The following is a 15,268-nucleotide window of genomic DNA, read 5'->3' on the forward strand; positions in this document are numbered from 1 at the left end:
TGGGAAGAGCTGGCCTGCTGCCTGGTAGTTGCTCATGGGGTGGGGGGAATGGGAGGAGTTGCTGTCCTGTGACCAGGGTGCATGTACCAAGGTAGCATGTCTGTGTGCTTTGGGTGTTGTCAAGGCTGGTAGGAGTTGGTGTGTTATAGCAGTGAGAGTGTTTTTAATAACTGCAGCACCAGGTGTTGATAAATGTAAATACTGACATATTTATCTGTTCCTTGCTAACGGCTCCCCCGAGCTTAGGTTTTGTTCCAAGAAAATTGTATTTTAAAGTCTATTATTATTAGGTATTTGAAAAATACCTATCTATGTACATTTGACTTATGCAAACATGTATTTTTATCTGCCGACCTTGGTGATTCAGGCAGGCAGTTTCACATTAAAGTCAGAAGTTTTTTTTTACATTGGAAAACAAAAAGGGAAAGTGCAATGGATCTATCTTGTGGATTGGAGTGGTTTTGGTCCTTTATTCTGTACATTCAAAGTCTTAATGTATTTTTAAAAATAAATATACATTTATTTGAAAGCTGTTTAAGATGGTTGTTGTTTTAGGGCAGAAATCCTCTTCAGTCCGCCTCCATTTCTGTCTAAAACTATAGTACAAACTGGAGGGAAAAGGAGAGTGCAGACTGTCCCATGCCTTAAGTACAACTTGGCCTGTAACAGATGGAGGCTGTGCCTTCTCCCTTCCCCTTTAGTTCCCCAAGTATAAAATAAATAATTCAATTAATTAATTTACATTTCTCAAGTTGTCAGCAGATGTGAAAATTATCTATAGTGAAGAGCATTGCTGATGCAACTTCTGACTAAGCTTGGTGGGGGTTGTTATGGCAGGGAGGGAGACCTGCTGCAGCACATGACCCTTGTTTTCCTCTTTGTAGTCCCCTGCTGATCGCTCTCAGAAGATTCATGCTGGTGATGAAGTGATCCAGGTTAACCGGCAAACTGTGGTGAGTAACTTGCAGCACTACAGACCTTCCCCTATGCTTGCTCTGCACCACAGGTGCTGAATGGATGGGGTCAAGAGGCAGTTCTGGTGTTTGCTTGGTGAAATGGCTGAGGCTTTTTAGCATTTTGTTTTCAAGACAAATTTTATTCTTTGTAGTATTTTGACTAAATATACTGCATTTCATGTTTAAATGCTTTATGTATTAAAATAGTTCATGTTGCATTTAAGACCTGTTTTAAAAGGCCTTGTTACAATCCACTGAAATGCAGATAAAGAGCTTTAAAAAGCCCCCCAGTCGTTTGCAAACGATTGTCCAATCATTTGCATCTGGGTACCTGGATGTAATGATTACATTTTTGCTTAGCCAAGTAAACAATGCCTTCCAATGTGAGAAAGAAGCATGACAAAAGTACTTCACTGTGAATCCCTGTGTTAGTCAGTTTAAACATATCCATGCATCCTTCTAGGACTGGAACTGAGGTATAAAGAGCACTGCTTGATAGCTCAGTATTTAGTTTGCAGCTTAAGTAGAGAACTTTTTTGGGAACAAAATTAAAAACCTTGCAAAAAATGAGTTTTCCAATTTTTTCATCAATTCTTAAAATGGCTTTTTTGGATCTCTTATCTCTTCTAGGTTCATGTTAAAACAAACAGTTTGACTTGGGGGATTTGGGTTTTTCTTGTTTGTTTGCTTTCAGAAAAGAAATGCTAAATAAAAGATGTCTTTATTCTCTTCCAGGTTGGATGGCAACTAAAAAATCTGGTGGCAAAGTTGCGAGAGAATCCTGCTGGAGTTAGGCTGCTGCTTAAGAAACGCCCTACTGGCTCTTTTCATTTCACTCCTGCTCCACTGAAGAACCTGCGCTGGAAACCACCTTTGGTGCAGGTGAGACCCTGCCAGCTCCACTCTGATCTCAGGATGGGAATGTCTTGGTTGCAGCTTGAAAAAAGAGAAATCCCATAAATGCTCCAAAGTACTCATGTTTGAGTATAGGTCAAGGCAGGTTAGGTGAAATGGCTGTCCTCCTATAGCTCCTAGATAAAAGGGAAAATGTTCTTCTCTTTTTCTTTTTTTCTTCCCCTTGCAACCAGATAATGCCCTCTTGGTACACAAAGGGACTAGGTGTGCTGAACATTTTAATCAGTCTGTGTGCCACTAGGAGAACTTATCTGAGGCAAAACTGCTGATATGTATGGAATTAATCAGCATGGAGCAATAAATAAATGCTTTCTCTATCACAGTAATATGTCTGAAATAACTTAGATTATTCCATATATTTGTCCTCTTTTTAGTCTGGTGAAGAGTGGAAAAGAGTAGTTTTTTCAAGAAATTATTTGAACTACTTGTTTAAATAAGATTTGATTGTTGGATAAGTCACAGATTGGGTACTGAGCAGACAGAGAAAATGATGTTAATAATTCTTAAATAACCATGTTGAGAAATGGCTTGTTGTATTAGAAAGCCTTAGGGCTTAATGTTCACAGGAGGAAACAACCTAACTGAATTTAAACTAATTACCTGAAATTAATAAAACCAGGGAGAGTTTTCCCTCCTCCTCCCTATGTAGGGAGATACAGGTCTCCCTACAGCCATGGGGATAATTTAAATCTCTGAAATGCTGTTGGCAATCACAAGTCTCCATGAAGGCAGATTTCTCTCAAACTGGGTAGGAGATGTATACTACCTGACTACTTGTTCATCCTTACTTTCAGCAACGCCTGTGTCCTGTTTTTGTGGCATCATGCCTGACATGTACCACCAGGGTGAAAAGCTGGGGTGGGCTGGCTTATAGGCTATACCCAGCAGTTTCCTTGGGGGAAGGTGTGATTGGAGAAGCTGTTTTACAGTTCTGGGTTGCACCATACTGACCAGTAGAAGGCGGAAGCTTGTGCAGGAGTGCAATTAACTAAGTGGACAGGTCCTTGACAAAAAGGGGAGGGGCAGTTCTCTTGCCTGACAAAGGTGAAAGTGTCTTTGAAACCTTTTCTCTCCTAGAGGCAGACAGGAGCCTGGAAAGATGCTGAGAATATATAGAAAAGAACTGCAAACATGAGCAATGCCAAATCTATTTTTAATTTGCTTCCCTGGCCCTAGTTATAGCCATTGATCCATGATCCATCCAATTTATGGTGAGCTTTACTATATTCCTGTCTATGCCCCAGGCATTGAATGGTATGGAATAAAGGTGGCTTATGCCAGCTTCACAAGGCTTGCAAATCATATCTGTATTTAACAAATAGCATTCTTTTAATGCATCTAAAAATAGAAGAGGTGGGTTTGTCTCAGTTACTTTTTTTGTCTGTGGAATTTACAGGAAAAAAAGAACTGGAAAGAGCAAAATATTCTTGAGGAGTGCATTACCCATGACAGGACTTCTGTAGGAGGGCCTGTAAAGCTAGCCAAAACTGGGGGTGGAGGAAAATGTAGATTCTAAGAGTTTTTAGAGTGTTTATACACCACAGAGATAGTAATTCACTAGGGGATGAAAACAGTACTATTGATTATCACATTAGCTTTTTGTGAATGTTAAATGAATGCTCAGATGTTTGATTGCTGTCTAACTTTTCAGACCAGTCCTCCACCAGCTTCAACTCAGTCCCCAGAAAGCACAGTGGATACCTCACTGAAGAAAGAGAAGCCGGCCATTTTGGATCTGTACATACCCCCTCCACCAGCTGTTCCATATTCGCCTCGGTATGCAAACAAAAGTGCACTAATGAACAAAAACCTCCTTCATTGCACTTGTTTCTGAGCTGGCTTGCTGTTAGAGCTCTGTGCAGATCAGCTTGAGGAAGCTGCAAATCTCAGACTTACTTCTAGCTGCCTAAAGGAGTTGGATTGCTTAAACTTATGCCCAAGTGCGTGTACTACCAGGATCGTAACAGATTTTATTACTAGAAGATTATTGTGTGCCACATAGATGAGAGTTGTTCCCAGAACATGAACTGATGTCATCTCTGGTTTTCTTGTGGAGTTATGTTTATGACACTGTTTAAATCCAACTGCACACAGCAAGAAGTAATTTTTGTCCCTAACATTTTTCACTGTTGGATTTTTTCTTTTTTTAGCAAGCTGAGTAACTGTTTTGGGAGTTAGGATAGAAAAGAATGTCACGTTAAATAATGCCTATCATGTTAAATTTTTAAACTTGGAACTTGTTTAAAAAAATATGTTCCCACTGAAGGGAAGGGAGAGTCAATACATCAACTTTTATTTTTTTATCCTGTGGTGTTAGCTATGAAAATGGAGACCTGTGTACACAGCAGGAGGGGGAGGGATGTGTACAGTAAGGCTGACAGTTGTTTGTTCTCAAGTCCATGTTGACTCATGCCAGAACCCTGCCAGATGATCTGGGAATGTGATGGAAAAAAGAGTTTTCAGGCAAGATGTGAAAGGCAGGCATGTTTCTGGCCTTCCCTGACCATTTAGGTTATGTGTAGATAGGCCAGCATGGGAACTCTGGCCTTTTGCTGCAGGCCCTGTGGGAAAGCACTTGCCTCCTGTCATGTAAGGGCTGATACAGAGACAGAGGTTGTATTACTGCAGTCTTTGGGGCAGGACTGGGAAGGGAGGGGGCTTTCCAAGGTTGGGGGTCACTTTTATGAAGTTGGATGCACCTTGACCTGCTCTCTCCCTGCTTTTATGGTTACACATGCTCAGTTCTTATTAAAAAGCCCCAAATCTTTTGGCATAATAACAAGCATATAGATTTAGCAGATGAATGCCTTAGTCTTATCTTCAAATCAATAAATTTAAAGCACATTGGTGAATTATCTCCATGTGCTCAATTTGTTTATTTTTCCTAACAAGACACAAAATTATATCGAGCTTCAGATGTCTTTAGACCTGAATCCCTGTTGAAAAGGAAGGAAATCACAATATGAGCTGTAAAACTTGTCCTGGATGATGTGTGGAAAGGGAAAGGCATCTTGACTTGGACTTTTAAAGAAAGCAAATGTGAGAAGCTGTGGCAGGCAGGAAGAGGAGAAAGGACAGTTCGCTTGCCTTCTGTTTGGCCATTTATTTTTACCTCTGCATGTTTTGCTTTTCTCTTGAAACTGTGGTGCATTCGTGTGATGGTTGTTTTTTTTTTTTCCCCTCAGCCTGTTCTCTTCCTTTCCTGGCATGGATCTCCTTTGGTCCACACTGGGAGGCAGAGAGCAGTGTTTGGTTTCCCTGCCCATGGCACAGTCTCCACATGGTGGTGGTGTAGGAGAGCTCTCCACGTACATACATTTGTGGTGTAACACTTGAGTGCAATTTTTGGTCTCTGCATCTCCATAAATAGCTCCTTCTTATTCACTGAGCTGTAGCATTGTTCTTGCTGGAGAGTGGGACAAGTGGGATGTGCCAGCCAGGGACTGCTATGAATACTGGGCTATATGTGTGCTTAGACAGTCAGCTATGTGTTTTTATGTCTGACTTGGCCAATGGTTGCTTCAAGCTACATGTACAGGGAAGGGGAAAAAACCTCCTGGCAAATCTTAACTTGAAGGGTAGCTTCTCTTCCAAAAGTCCTTGCAGAATTTAATCAAAATCATATACATATACACACTATGAATCTGTGACTGAAACTCCTAAGGAGGGGGAGAGAAGGTGGTAAATATTCAGTGGACTCCTACAATGGAGAGTCCCTCAGATGGAAGTGATAGGTGTTAAAATTGCACAGAGATGGATAAATTTATGTATCACTCCCGAGCAGACAGACAGACAGGTCTCATTTAGCAAAATCTTTTGCAGGAGTGGAGCCTCTAGATTTCTCTGTGTGTTAAATTACTGGCTCGTTAAGAGTGAATTAGCATGAGGGGGGTAGCTTTCTTTTCTCCTTGTTAACTATAATGAAGTCTTCTATCACCTGACTTGTTTGGGGTTTTTTTCCAGCTTGTTTGCAGCACACTGCCAGTTGTCACGAGCATGTCTGGGTGCTACAAGTATCTTTCAAATCTACTCATGTCTTTAGCATTAAACTCTTTTAAGCCACTAACTGAAGTGCTATGTCTTTTCAGAGATGAAAAGGGGAGTTTTGTGTATGGAGGAGGCAACAAACGCAGTCAGCCACTGCCCGGGTCCAAGGGCGCCGAGTCTCCCAATTCTTTTCTGGATCAGGAAAGCCGAAGACGAAGGTTTACTATTGCTGATTCAGATCAGTTGCCTGGGTATCCCGTGGAAGTAAATGTCCTACCAGCCAAGATGAGAGAAAAAACACAGTCCTATGGTGAGTTCATTTCTCTCTCGTTACCACTGTTGTGATAAGGGCTTTGGTCAGTCTGAAATGACTTGTCTTAGAAAACTGCATGTCAGACTATTAATGACTCTTAAGGGAATTCTGTGCAAATTGTGAATGTGAATGAAATTTCTACATCTGAAATAGTTTTTCTTAGATGTTGTTCTTTAATGAATGTCATTCAGCTGGGCTCTGCTGCTATAGAAAGCCATTTCCATGCGTGTTTTGGTTATTAACATTATGTCCACTCCTGCTCTAAATGAGCAAGAGGGCGGCTGTTCAATCTCAGCACATTGATTTCTTATATGTCACCAGTGAAAGTATCTTCAAATATTCTTTTTTTCTGCAATTTGAACTCCTTATTGCCTATCTCTCCCTTTGTTTAGCTGGGAAAAGTAAAAGTTTAAAAACTGTTTTCCTTAACTTTATATCATTCCTCATAACCTCCAATGTTGTCTCTAGGAAAACCTCGTCCTTTGTCAATGCCTGCTGATGGAAGCTGGATAGGAGCTGCAGAACCCTTCTCTAGGCCACGAGGATCAGGGAGAAAAGGCAAGGTTTTAGGTTTCATTCCTCATCCTATTCTCTTCCTCTCCAAGATTTCCTTGGGGTGATGTTAGCAAGAATGACTAGGGCAGATCTGTACTTGTGACTTTACACACAGCCTTATCCTTTCTTCTGCATTTAATATGGATTGTGAAACTACTTTTTTGCTAAGTCTTTTTGTTTAGCTTACTGTGGAGGCTGTTGTAGAAGCAAGCATTTTGAATTTTGTTCTCAAAATGTAAAATATAGGGCCTTTTAGGAGCTGCTTTTTACTGCTACTGCTGTTAGAAAGCAACATATTCTGCAGACGTCACTGAATGCGAGAGAGACAGAAGCTCATAACATTGGGTGTTCAGTTGGATGGCTTTTTTTACCTCCCACACTGTCCTCTTCCCACCCTCTTTTGCATCTGAAAGACTATTTCAGTCATGTTAGAGTGGGAAATAAGGATGACTAGTTTATTCTTGGAATCAGTTATGAAAGCTAATGTCTAATTCTAGGTAAAATCAAAGCTGGATTCTATTATTTTCATGCAAAGCCAGAAGTTGATAACAAGAAGCATCAACCTGGGATGTTAGAAGTGAGCTAAGTAATGAGTCTAACAGAGCGATCACCAGGTGGCAGGGCTGGTTTTTGTGCGGATGGTTTTTTGTTTGGTTTGGCTTTTGGGTTTGTGTTGTCTTTTTTAATACTTGAAATGTACCTAAGTGCTGCAGGCTTGTATTTAAGCTATATTGGATCAGGGCCAAAGGCCTGCCTAGTCCAGTAGGATGTCTTTAGCAGCAGCTGCCTTGGTCAGGTACCTAGGGAAGAGTAAAAAAACTGAAAGCATCACAGATCACTGGTCAAAACCAGGGAGGGAAGGTCTTACATCTTCACCTGCAAAATTAATTTCTCTTGTCCAGAGTAATATTTGTAGCTTTTAAGTTACTCATGAGTTACATTGAGAAGTACATGGATTCAACTCTGGTCTCTTCAGGATTTTGAATAACACATTAGAAGAAGGTTTATTGCATCTCACCCATGATAATGATTTGCATGAAGGTAGTCTGTACCAGCATTTTTGGTGTGTGTGAATCCAGAATATAACAGTCAAACGGTATCTTCCCTGTGTATGGATATATTTTGTTACTTATGTTATTTAAAAACCATTAAAGATGTAAAAAGCCATTAATCTGTTGACAGCTGCGTATGTCCAGGTGTTTTATGAACAAAACCCCAGATCTAGGTATTTGAAGTGTAACCAGAATACTTCTATAGAAATAGAAAATGTTAATGGAGGGTTTTGAAGTCAGCAATAATTGGTTTTCCTCCTCCTGTTTGTACAGATGAAGATGTCCTCTGCAGGTACTTCAGCAATGAAAGGATACCCCCGATCATTGAGGAAAGCCCCTCCAAGCAGCACCCCCTCTCCAGGCCAGTGTCTGACAAGCAGTTGGTGAGGGGAACAGATTATATTCGAGGCAGCAGGTGTTTTATGAATACAGACCTCCACAACAGTGCAACAATTCCTTTTCAAGAGGAAAGTGCTAAAAAATCATCGGTTACATCGTCCACAAAATCCTCCTCGGCAGAGCCCTCGCTGCTGGTCAATTGGATGACAAGACTGAAATTGTTGACTCAGTGACTTGTCCCCAGTGCTGTTACCAAGTGCCTTTGCTCATTGGTCAGACTTCTCTGCTTTGCAGCTTAACTGACACACAGTGACTAATGCGGTTTTCTTTTCCTGGAGAATCTTACACTTTTGCCTTTTTGTCATTTTTGATGGATCAGAGGGTTTCGTAGTGTGAGGAGGGAAGAAAGATAAAGATCAAGTTCCTCTTCCTGGCCAAAAACTGAAGGCATTTATTCCCATGGAAATGAGTAAAATTTCAGTGAGGTGGAGGCCACATGTGACCTGGAATATGCATAATGACTCAGAGGAAGGCACTGCATTACTGTGAAGTCCAGTGACACTTTAGTTGCCTGAATGCTCAGAGGCTGGTGTGACTGGCTGGGTGTCAGAGTATGCAGAGCTCACAGAAGTTGTCACTCTCCTGACTGGGAAAATAAGCAGGGAAACAGCAGTTTTGTGCAACTTCGTGATGCTGTTTCGAGTACTGCATGAGATCAACCTTATGAGGAAGAAGTAGTAGTGTTACCATTCTTTCTCTGATCTCCAGAGTTCCTGTGAAGTCTTAGGAAGAGAGTTCTCTTATTCAGAGATTTTAGGAAGTTGGACTAATTTAATTATAAATCAATCCAAACTTATATATAATCTATTTTATTGAAATCACAGTACAAATAAGGAGCACTGAACCAGTGCAGTGCTCATCTGTAAAGGTATACAGATTGCTACAACATGCCAAGGAAATGCATCTGTAGAGGTGGTAAAAGAATATATATTTTTTCCTTAATTGTTTAAGAATGACTTGCTGTTAACCAAAGTAACCTTTTAAAGACAGTCCTGTTGGACTTATGAGAACTTTTACAGTGGTTCAGTTTTTGAATGATGTGTTCTTTTTATGAAAAATATGTGCTATCATACACTACAATTGTAAGACATCTTGCTATTTTCTATATAGCTCTAATTTTTACCCCTCCAGAATTTTAAAGTAGCATTGGGTATTTTGGGAGGAAAATAAAACTTGTTTAACAAAAGAGGAGGATATTAAAGAGATATTGTTTAAGAAGGAATGTATATAAGATTGTTAGTATTCAAACAGTTGTGTTTAAAGATATTTAAATGTTAAATATAGTTGTATATATTTTTACATTTAAATAGATAGAGTTTGTATCTTCCTGTATTGAAGTGTTGGGCACAGCTTAGTCAAATGAGAAGAAAATAAGATTTTGTATTACCTTATAATTATAAGACTATTTTTGTAGATGATACATTGCCAACAGCCTTTACTCCTTTGGTCTTGCTGAAAAGAAGGATTTATATTTAATAATTGGTGGGGAAAGAGGGAAGTTAAATGCTAGTTTACACTTAGGACTGGGGCAGGAATCACATGTGATAACAGGAGTGTTAAAAACACACTGTAATCCCGTTTGTGAAGATGTGACCATTCTGCTGCAATGAGCTTATGAAGCTGTGCCACAGCCCTGCAGAGGGAGACAGGGTGTTTAATTCACTTCTCAATTAATTTGATTGTGACTCACTGATGACTGGGAGGGCTGGTTTGGACCTTTCTGATCAAAGCAGGTTATAAAGTGTCTGTCTTGTGCCACTCTCCTCCATTCCCCAAGATGGCTGTCTATACTAGAGACATGACCAGAACTGCTGCTGTGCAGTTGAACCCTACAACTGTTTGGTCCTGCCTCCAGAAAAAGGGCTGAAACTGCTATGTTGTAGGCTTTGTGGTGTAGTATAGTCCAGCCTCCAAAAGGCTGAGCTGTTCTAAAGATGTTGTTTAAACAAGACTTTTAAAATGGAAATTTTGTTCATCTTCAATGTTGTGTTTTCTGTACTTTAAAAATAAGTGGGGGCCATCATGCTTAACTTCTTATTCCGTATAATGAATACAGAGGATGCTCTACAGTTTAGGGGTACACAGATTTAGGAATAAATCACAGCTGCTATCTTTCTGGCTTAACCTGAGAAAAATTCTGCTATTATGCTAAAACTTGGCTCATCTCTTGATGTTGAAGGTACATGTATCTGTCCTATCAAAAACTATATCTAGGCTGACTTCCCTAATGAGTACAACATACATTTCCAGATATCCTGCCATGGTACAGTACTCCACAATACTCTGAATACTCTGTCACGGGGGCAAAACAACACAGTTAAGTGGAAAAGATCATAAACCCCACAAAATTGGAAAAGAATATTTAGTACTCATGCATATATGTATAGTGAGGAATGTGTACTTTTGAAATATTGAGCAGGCTTCTGTTATAGACTGCAGAATATGAGAAAGCCAATACCTTTAATTTTCCCTTACATAACCATTGCAAGAAAATTCTATTTTGGATGGTAATGTGTGAGAGGAAATAAGACATAAAAATGAATACTAATGGCTTGTAGAGACAGAGTGCAGGGCAATTCTCCAAGCAATGTGTTTCCTCCAGTATTATGGACAATTAAATTAATCAGTGTCTGAATTCTGGATGACCAACAGTGGTGGAGACAGTATGGAGAGTATTATACTAATTTTGTGCTAATCAATGGGCTGATAAACTTTTCTTCCTCATAAGCAGGGCTTGTTTTAAAAACGACATGCTCCATACTCTTGGTGCTCATTGAACAGAAAGGGGAGAAAATAAAAGTCCAAGACTTAGCCAAACCAGGAAACAGATGGTGAAGACTAGTTTTATAGTTGGAGGGGATAAAGAATTTTCTTCTTGCATAAATGTTTATTTTGTCCAAATCTTACATCCTGTTTTATTACACTGCCAGCACGTAGTCTTCACAAAGTGCTCTGTACCTGCAATCACATCCTGAATAGATCAAGTTAAACCCCTCATCAGGCTTTAGCTTAGATCTTGATGAATTCAGCTCAAATTTTTTTTTTTTTTTTTTTGCAGGATTTACTTCCCTAGCAGCTTTCCTGCATTCATCGTTCAATTTTTGGAATATCTTACACATGATCTGGGCAGCAAGGCTTTTATGTGCATGCATTCTCACAAATGCCTTTGCCAGCAGGATTGGTATCTTGGAGGAGTGTGAAAGTTGGCCTCTGCTTGTGTTTTCTGCACTTAAGTATTGTTCCCCCAATGTCCACTGTACATCCTAGTGCACCATTTCAAAGTGTGAGATAGAAATGCTTGTGGACAATTGGAAAGAAGTGTTGTGTCCTTTGGAGAAACCTTTGTCCTGCTGTACAACTGTGGCTTCTCTTTTCTCTGTAGCCTGAGCTTTACTTTGCACATGCCGTGGTTATGGAGCACGTGCTCTTTGTGGCCATCACATAGGAATGCTTTTGTCTCCTTGCAGGCTGTAAGGTTTTTATAGTGGACAAGAGCTCTTGAGGAAGCCACTGACTTAACTTAGCATATTTTGTGATTCACTTAAAATGTAGAAAGAGCACTCCAAAAAAACTCAGTTTGGAGAATGAAAAAAGAGGGGCCAGGCTAAGCTAGATGCATGGGTCTGTGTTGTGTTGGATGCTGCTTCAGCTGTGTGGCAGTAACTGCAAAGAAAACACCCCACACAGCTGCAGCATGCACATTTGTTTCCACTGCTACATTTGTATGATGCTGGAATATGAAACAAGGGCAGTCTTTCAAAGTAGTTATATATAGTTCCACACACCACACTTGAGCTGTAAGATGTATGACAAAAGCAGTCAAGAGCTGCTGTCAGTATGTAATTTCACCAAATTCTTCTGCCTGTGCTGCTGCTGCATCAGTTTAAAATAGTAACCTCTCTTTATCCTGTTACCTGCACAATGCAAGTCCATAACCATCAGTTTTGTCTTTTTTTTGTTATAGTTAGCAACTACTGGTAAGATTGTGTCATTTCCACAGGGCCTCATGCAGTGGGCGAAAAGCTTAGTTTGGGTTATTCTGGACTTTGTCCAAAAGTGGAAAGTAAAATTAAAAAAAAATCTTACTGGTCCAATATCACTTAGAGTTGGGATTTCTTTTTTATACATACTAAATATGAAACAGGCAGGAGTTTTCTGTTGCACATACTTTGCCAGTGCGAGGAAAAATGAGGATTGCATACTCGGTGGAAGAAAAAACCCCAGACCTTTGGGTGTCCTCCAGTTCCTGCCAGTGGGAGAAATGTGTTTGTTTTAGCATGACATAGAATGGATGCAAACATTTCTTTTTAAACCTCCCTGTGTGGTTACCTCAGTTATTCAGGATGATGTAAGCCACTGACTTTCTCCCTTAAGTGGTTATGGAGTTAACCCAATATATTTTTTTTTGGGAGAGAGGAAAGATATATTTTCTTAGACAATTATGTGATTGATTAACAGTATATGGAGACAGAGGAATTAAGCATAAAATAAGTGCCAGAGAGTGCCAAGTTATTGGGAGAATTCTTAGGGTCAGTTTATGATTTGTGGTTGCTGTTTGTTCTCTGGGCTCTGGTGAGGGTGAATGCTCTCTATGCATGGTGACAGCTAGACAGCAGCCAAGGAATCAGGACAACCAGTCCAGCTTACTGTGCCATCTTCAGCTGAATGGGGTAGTTGCTTGGACGTTTTTGGTTGGTTGGTTGGTTCTGACCCCCCACACTCTCCTTGGTAAGTGTAGCCCTCCTTCTGTCCAAGCGAGCCAGAGTAGGAGCTGTTGAAATGTACCTGTGGAGCAAACCTGCCAAGATCCTGATGGAGCACTGGGCTGTGCTTGCCAATGGTGCTCAGCCACCATGTGTTTAGATGTGCTCTGGGAGTGCCTTTGCAGGTGAGGAGCCTCAGACCCATGTGACCTTTGCTTAGAGGTTTTTAGTTTAGGCAATAGTTACTGTGAGGTATAAAATATGCAAGTCTAAACTGATATTGAATGTTTTGACTGTGTATTTAATGGCTTTTCCCCCCCCCCCCCACTAATTGCATGTTTTTCAGTGCTACTTATTAATGTGTTTTTCTCTTTCATTCCCCATTAGCTGTTTTCAGTACAAATGTCCCATATTTCCAGTGAAAATGTTCATAATGCCAAGTAGACACAAATGAGCCATAAAATTTAAATCTGTAAACTGTAAAAGAACCTCAACCAAACAACTCCATAACCAAAACACAAGAAAAACCACCTTTTCTACCTTGTGAATAAGTACTTCATGAATGATATGCAATAATAATGAAACTAGGGATTTACATCCAGGTAAAAGATCAGCCGAACTTTAGTGCCTGCCTCTTGGGTGATTTGTTTGATTTTATTACTTCATAGTAGAAAGTGAGGGCTGTGGTTCAGGTATTGTAGATTCTTGCAGAGCAACTGTGGTGTTTAAGTGTGCCTCCACAGAACATGACCAAAGCTTTTTTAGGTGTAACACAGCTTTAGCTGAAACTCTTTCCCAAGCCACTGAATGTCCCATTGAACACAGAGAAGTCTGAATATTGTCCGGCATAGTTCTTGACCATTTGTTTCTAGGGGGAAGTTGGTATAAGTTCCTATGAGTGAGTAGGATGAAAGCAAAATAAATTATGTCCAAAATTATTTCCCTTTTCCTATGCCCTTCTTCCTCTCTGACCTTTTCCTCTGTGTATTAAGGCCAAGGGACTTTCCAAGAATTTATTTCACAAACAAACAGCTATAAAGCCTTTAATATTTATAGCATAATCAGTTTGTTTTGATGTCTGAGATAGTTTTGGTCAGAGCCTTCCAGCAAAAACAGTGCTGCCCACAAGACAGTATTTCCAAGTTCTTGATTTGTGCAAGAATTCCTCTCTGCTTAGTAAGCTGTTGGATAAGACTCTTGCTTTGAAGTTGCTTAGACCACCCCAAGCAGCCCTTGGTCCTTTAGGTCCAAACACATCAGCTTCTTATCACTGGATAGGAAGAAAGGTCTGTTTTTTCTCCTCTTTCAGAGTTTTGTAATGCTGGATTCATAGGCTGCATTGGAGAGATGGGTGTGGACCTACTGCTGCAGCCTCCTGCCTGCTCTCTCCTGCTGTCTGTGCAGTGGCTACGTGGGGTGGAGAGACAAGAAGGTAAAGGGGAACCCAGCAGCTAAAGCAGCAGCCCCTCTCTTCCCTCCCTCATGCTCAGGCCTCTGAATAAAAGGCTAGTGGGACAAGATACGTGATTTGCAAAGTTTGTTTTCCTGTAGAAGTGTGGGAACATTGTGGAGGGATGGTGTGTCACACAGTGTTAGTGCAGAGGTAATATGAGGGAGTCACTATTTAAAAACCAAAAAGTTTTGGCAGCATATGAGCTCCTGGTATGGCACAGGCATGTTTCACCTAGTGCTGCACAGAGACGGCTTTATTAAGGCAAAGTGAACAAGTGAGCTGGGGCTGTCTGGGAGAGGCAGTGAGGCAGCACCCCGGGGTGCTTATGCCACAAGAAATGCGTTTGACCTGCTACTGACTGTGGCTGGCTGTTGTGCTTGGAATGGATGTGGTCTGTGTGGGAAATAAGGCTTTTTGGAAGGATGTGGAACAGGCTCTGGTTTCGGCATCGTGACTCATTTTCCCAGTGGTTGACCAAAGGTGGGGAGGTGTGATGAAAAGCTGTGATGAGAAGTACTCCTGCTGTCCTTCTTGCTATCAAGAAATGTCAGGGAGTGAAAACAAACATCACTAGAAATTTGAAGTTCAGAAAACCGGAACCAGCCATGGTAACCAAAGCGCATGACTTCTCCCACAGGTCACTCTTGCAAATGCAGATTTTTCATCTAGTTTGCAATGAAGTATTTGGTGTGTTTTCAAAATGCAGAAGATTTCAGGCACCCTCTGGTCTCACACAGTATTTGCTGCTCATGTAGCTGGCTGTGAAGAGAGACATCTTGGCTAGTGAGGGTGATTCTGGCAGTGTTGTCTCAGGGCAGGAGCTGTAAGGTGAGAATTGCATCCCTGTGACTAGTTTAACTGATACAAGCTTTTTGGGTTGGATATGCGTAACATGCCTACATTTTAAAATGAAGTGGGAATCAGTTATAAAATCC

General features: G+C 40.7%; 1 protein-coding gene across 1 annotated transcript in view; it reads left to right on the forward strand.

The window, feature by feature from the left end:
* The window catches only part of CNKSR3 (CNKSR family member 3), a 51,976-nt gene extending 42,340 nt beyond the window's left edge, over positions 1-9,636 (forward strand). The window contains exons 8-13 of the mRNA XM_082302653.1: positions 885-953; positions 1,692-1,838; positions 3,523-3,647; positions 5,960-6,168; positions 6,640-6,729; positions 8,052-9,636. Coding sequence (XP_082158779.1) covers positions 885-953; positions 1,692-1,838; positions 3,523-3,647; positions 5,960-6,168; positions 6,640-6,729; positions 8,052-8,350 — 939 coding nt within the window. The 3' untranslated portion in view covers positions 8,351-9,636. The remainder of the gene's footprint in view (positions 1-884; positions 954-1,691; positions 1,839-3,522; positions 3,648-5,959; positions 6,169-6,639; positions 6,730-8,051) is intronic.
* The last annotated feature ends 5,632 nt before the right edge of the window (positions 9,637-15,268 follow it).

Source organism: Coloeus monedula (assembly GCF_965178545.1).
Source record: "Coloeus monedula genome assembly, chromosome: 2".
Taxonomy (NCBI): Eukaryota; Metazoa; Chordata; class Aves; order Passeriformes; family Corvidae; genus Coloeus; species Coloeus monedula.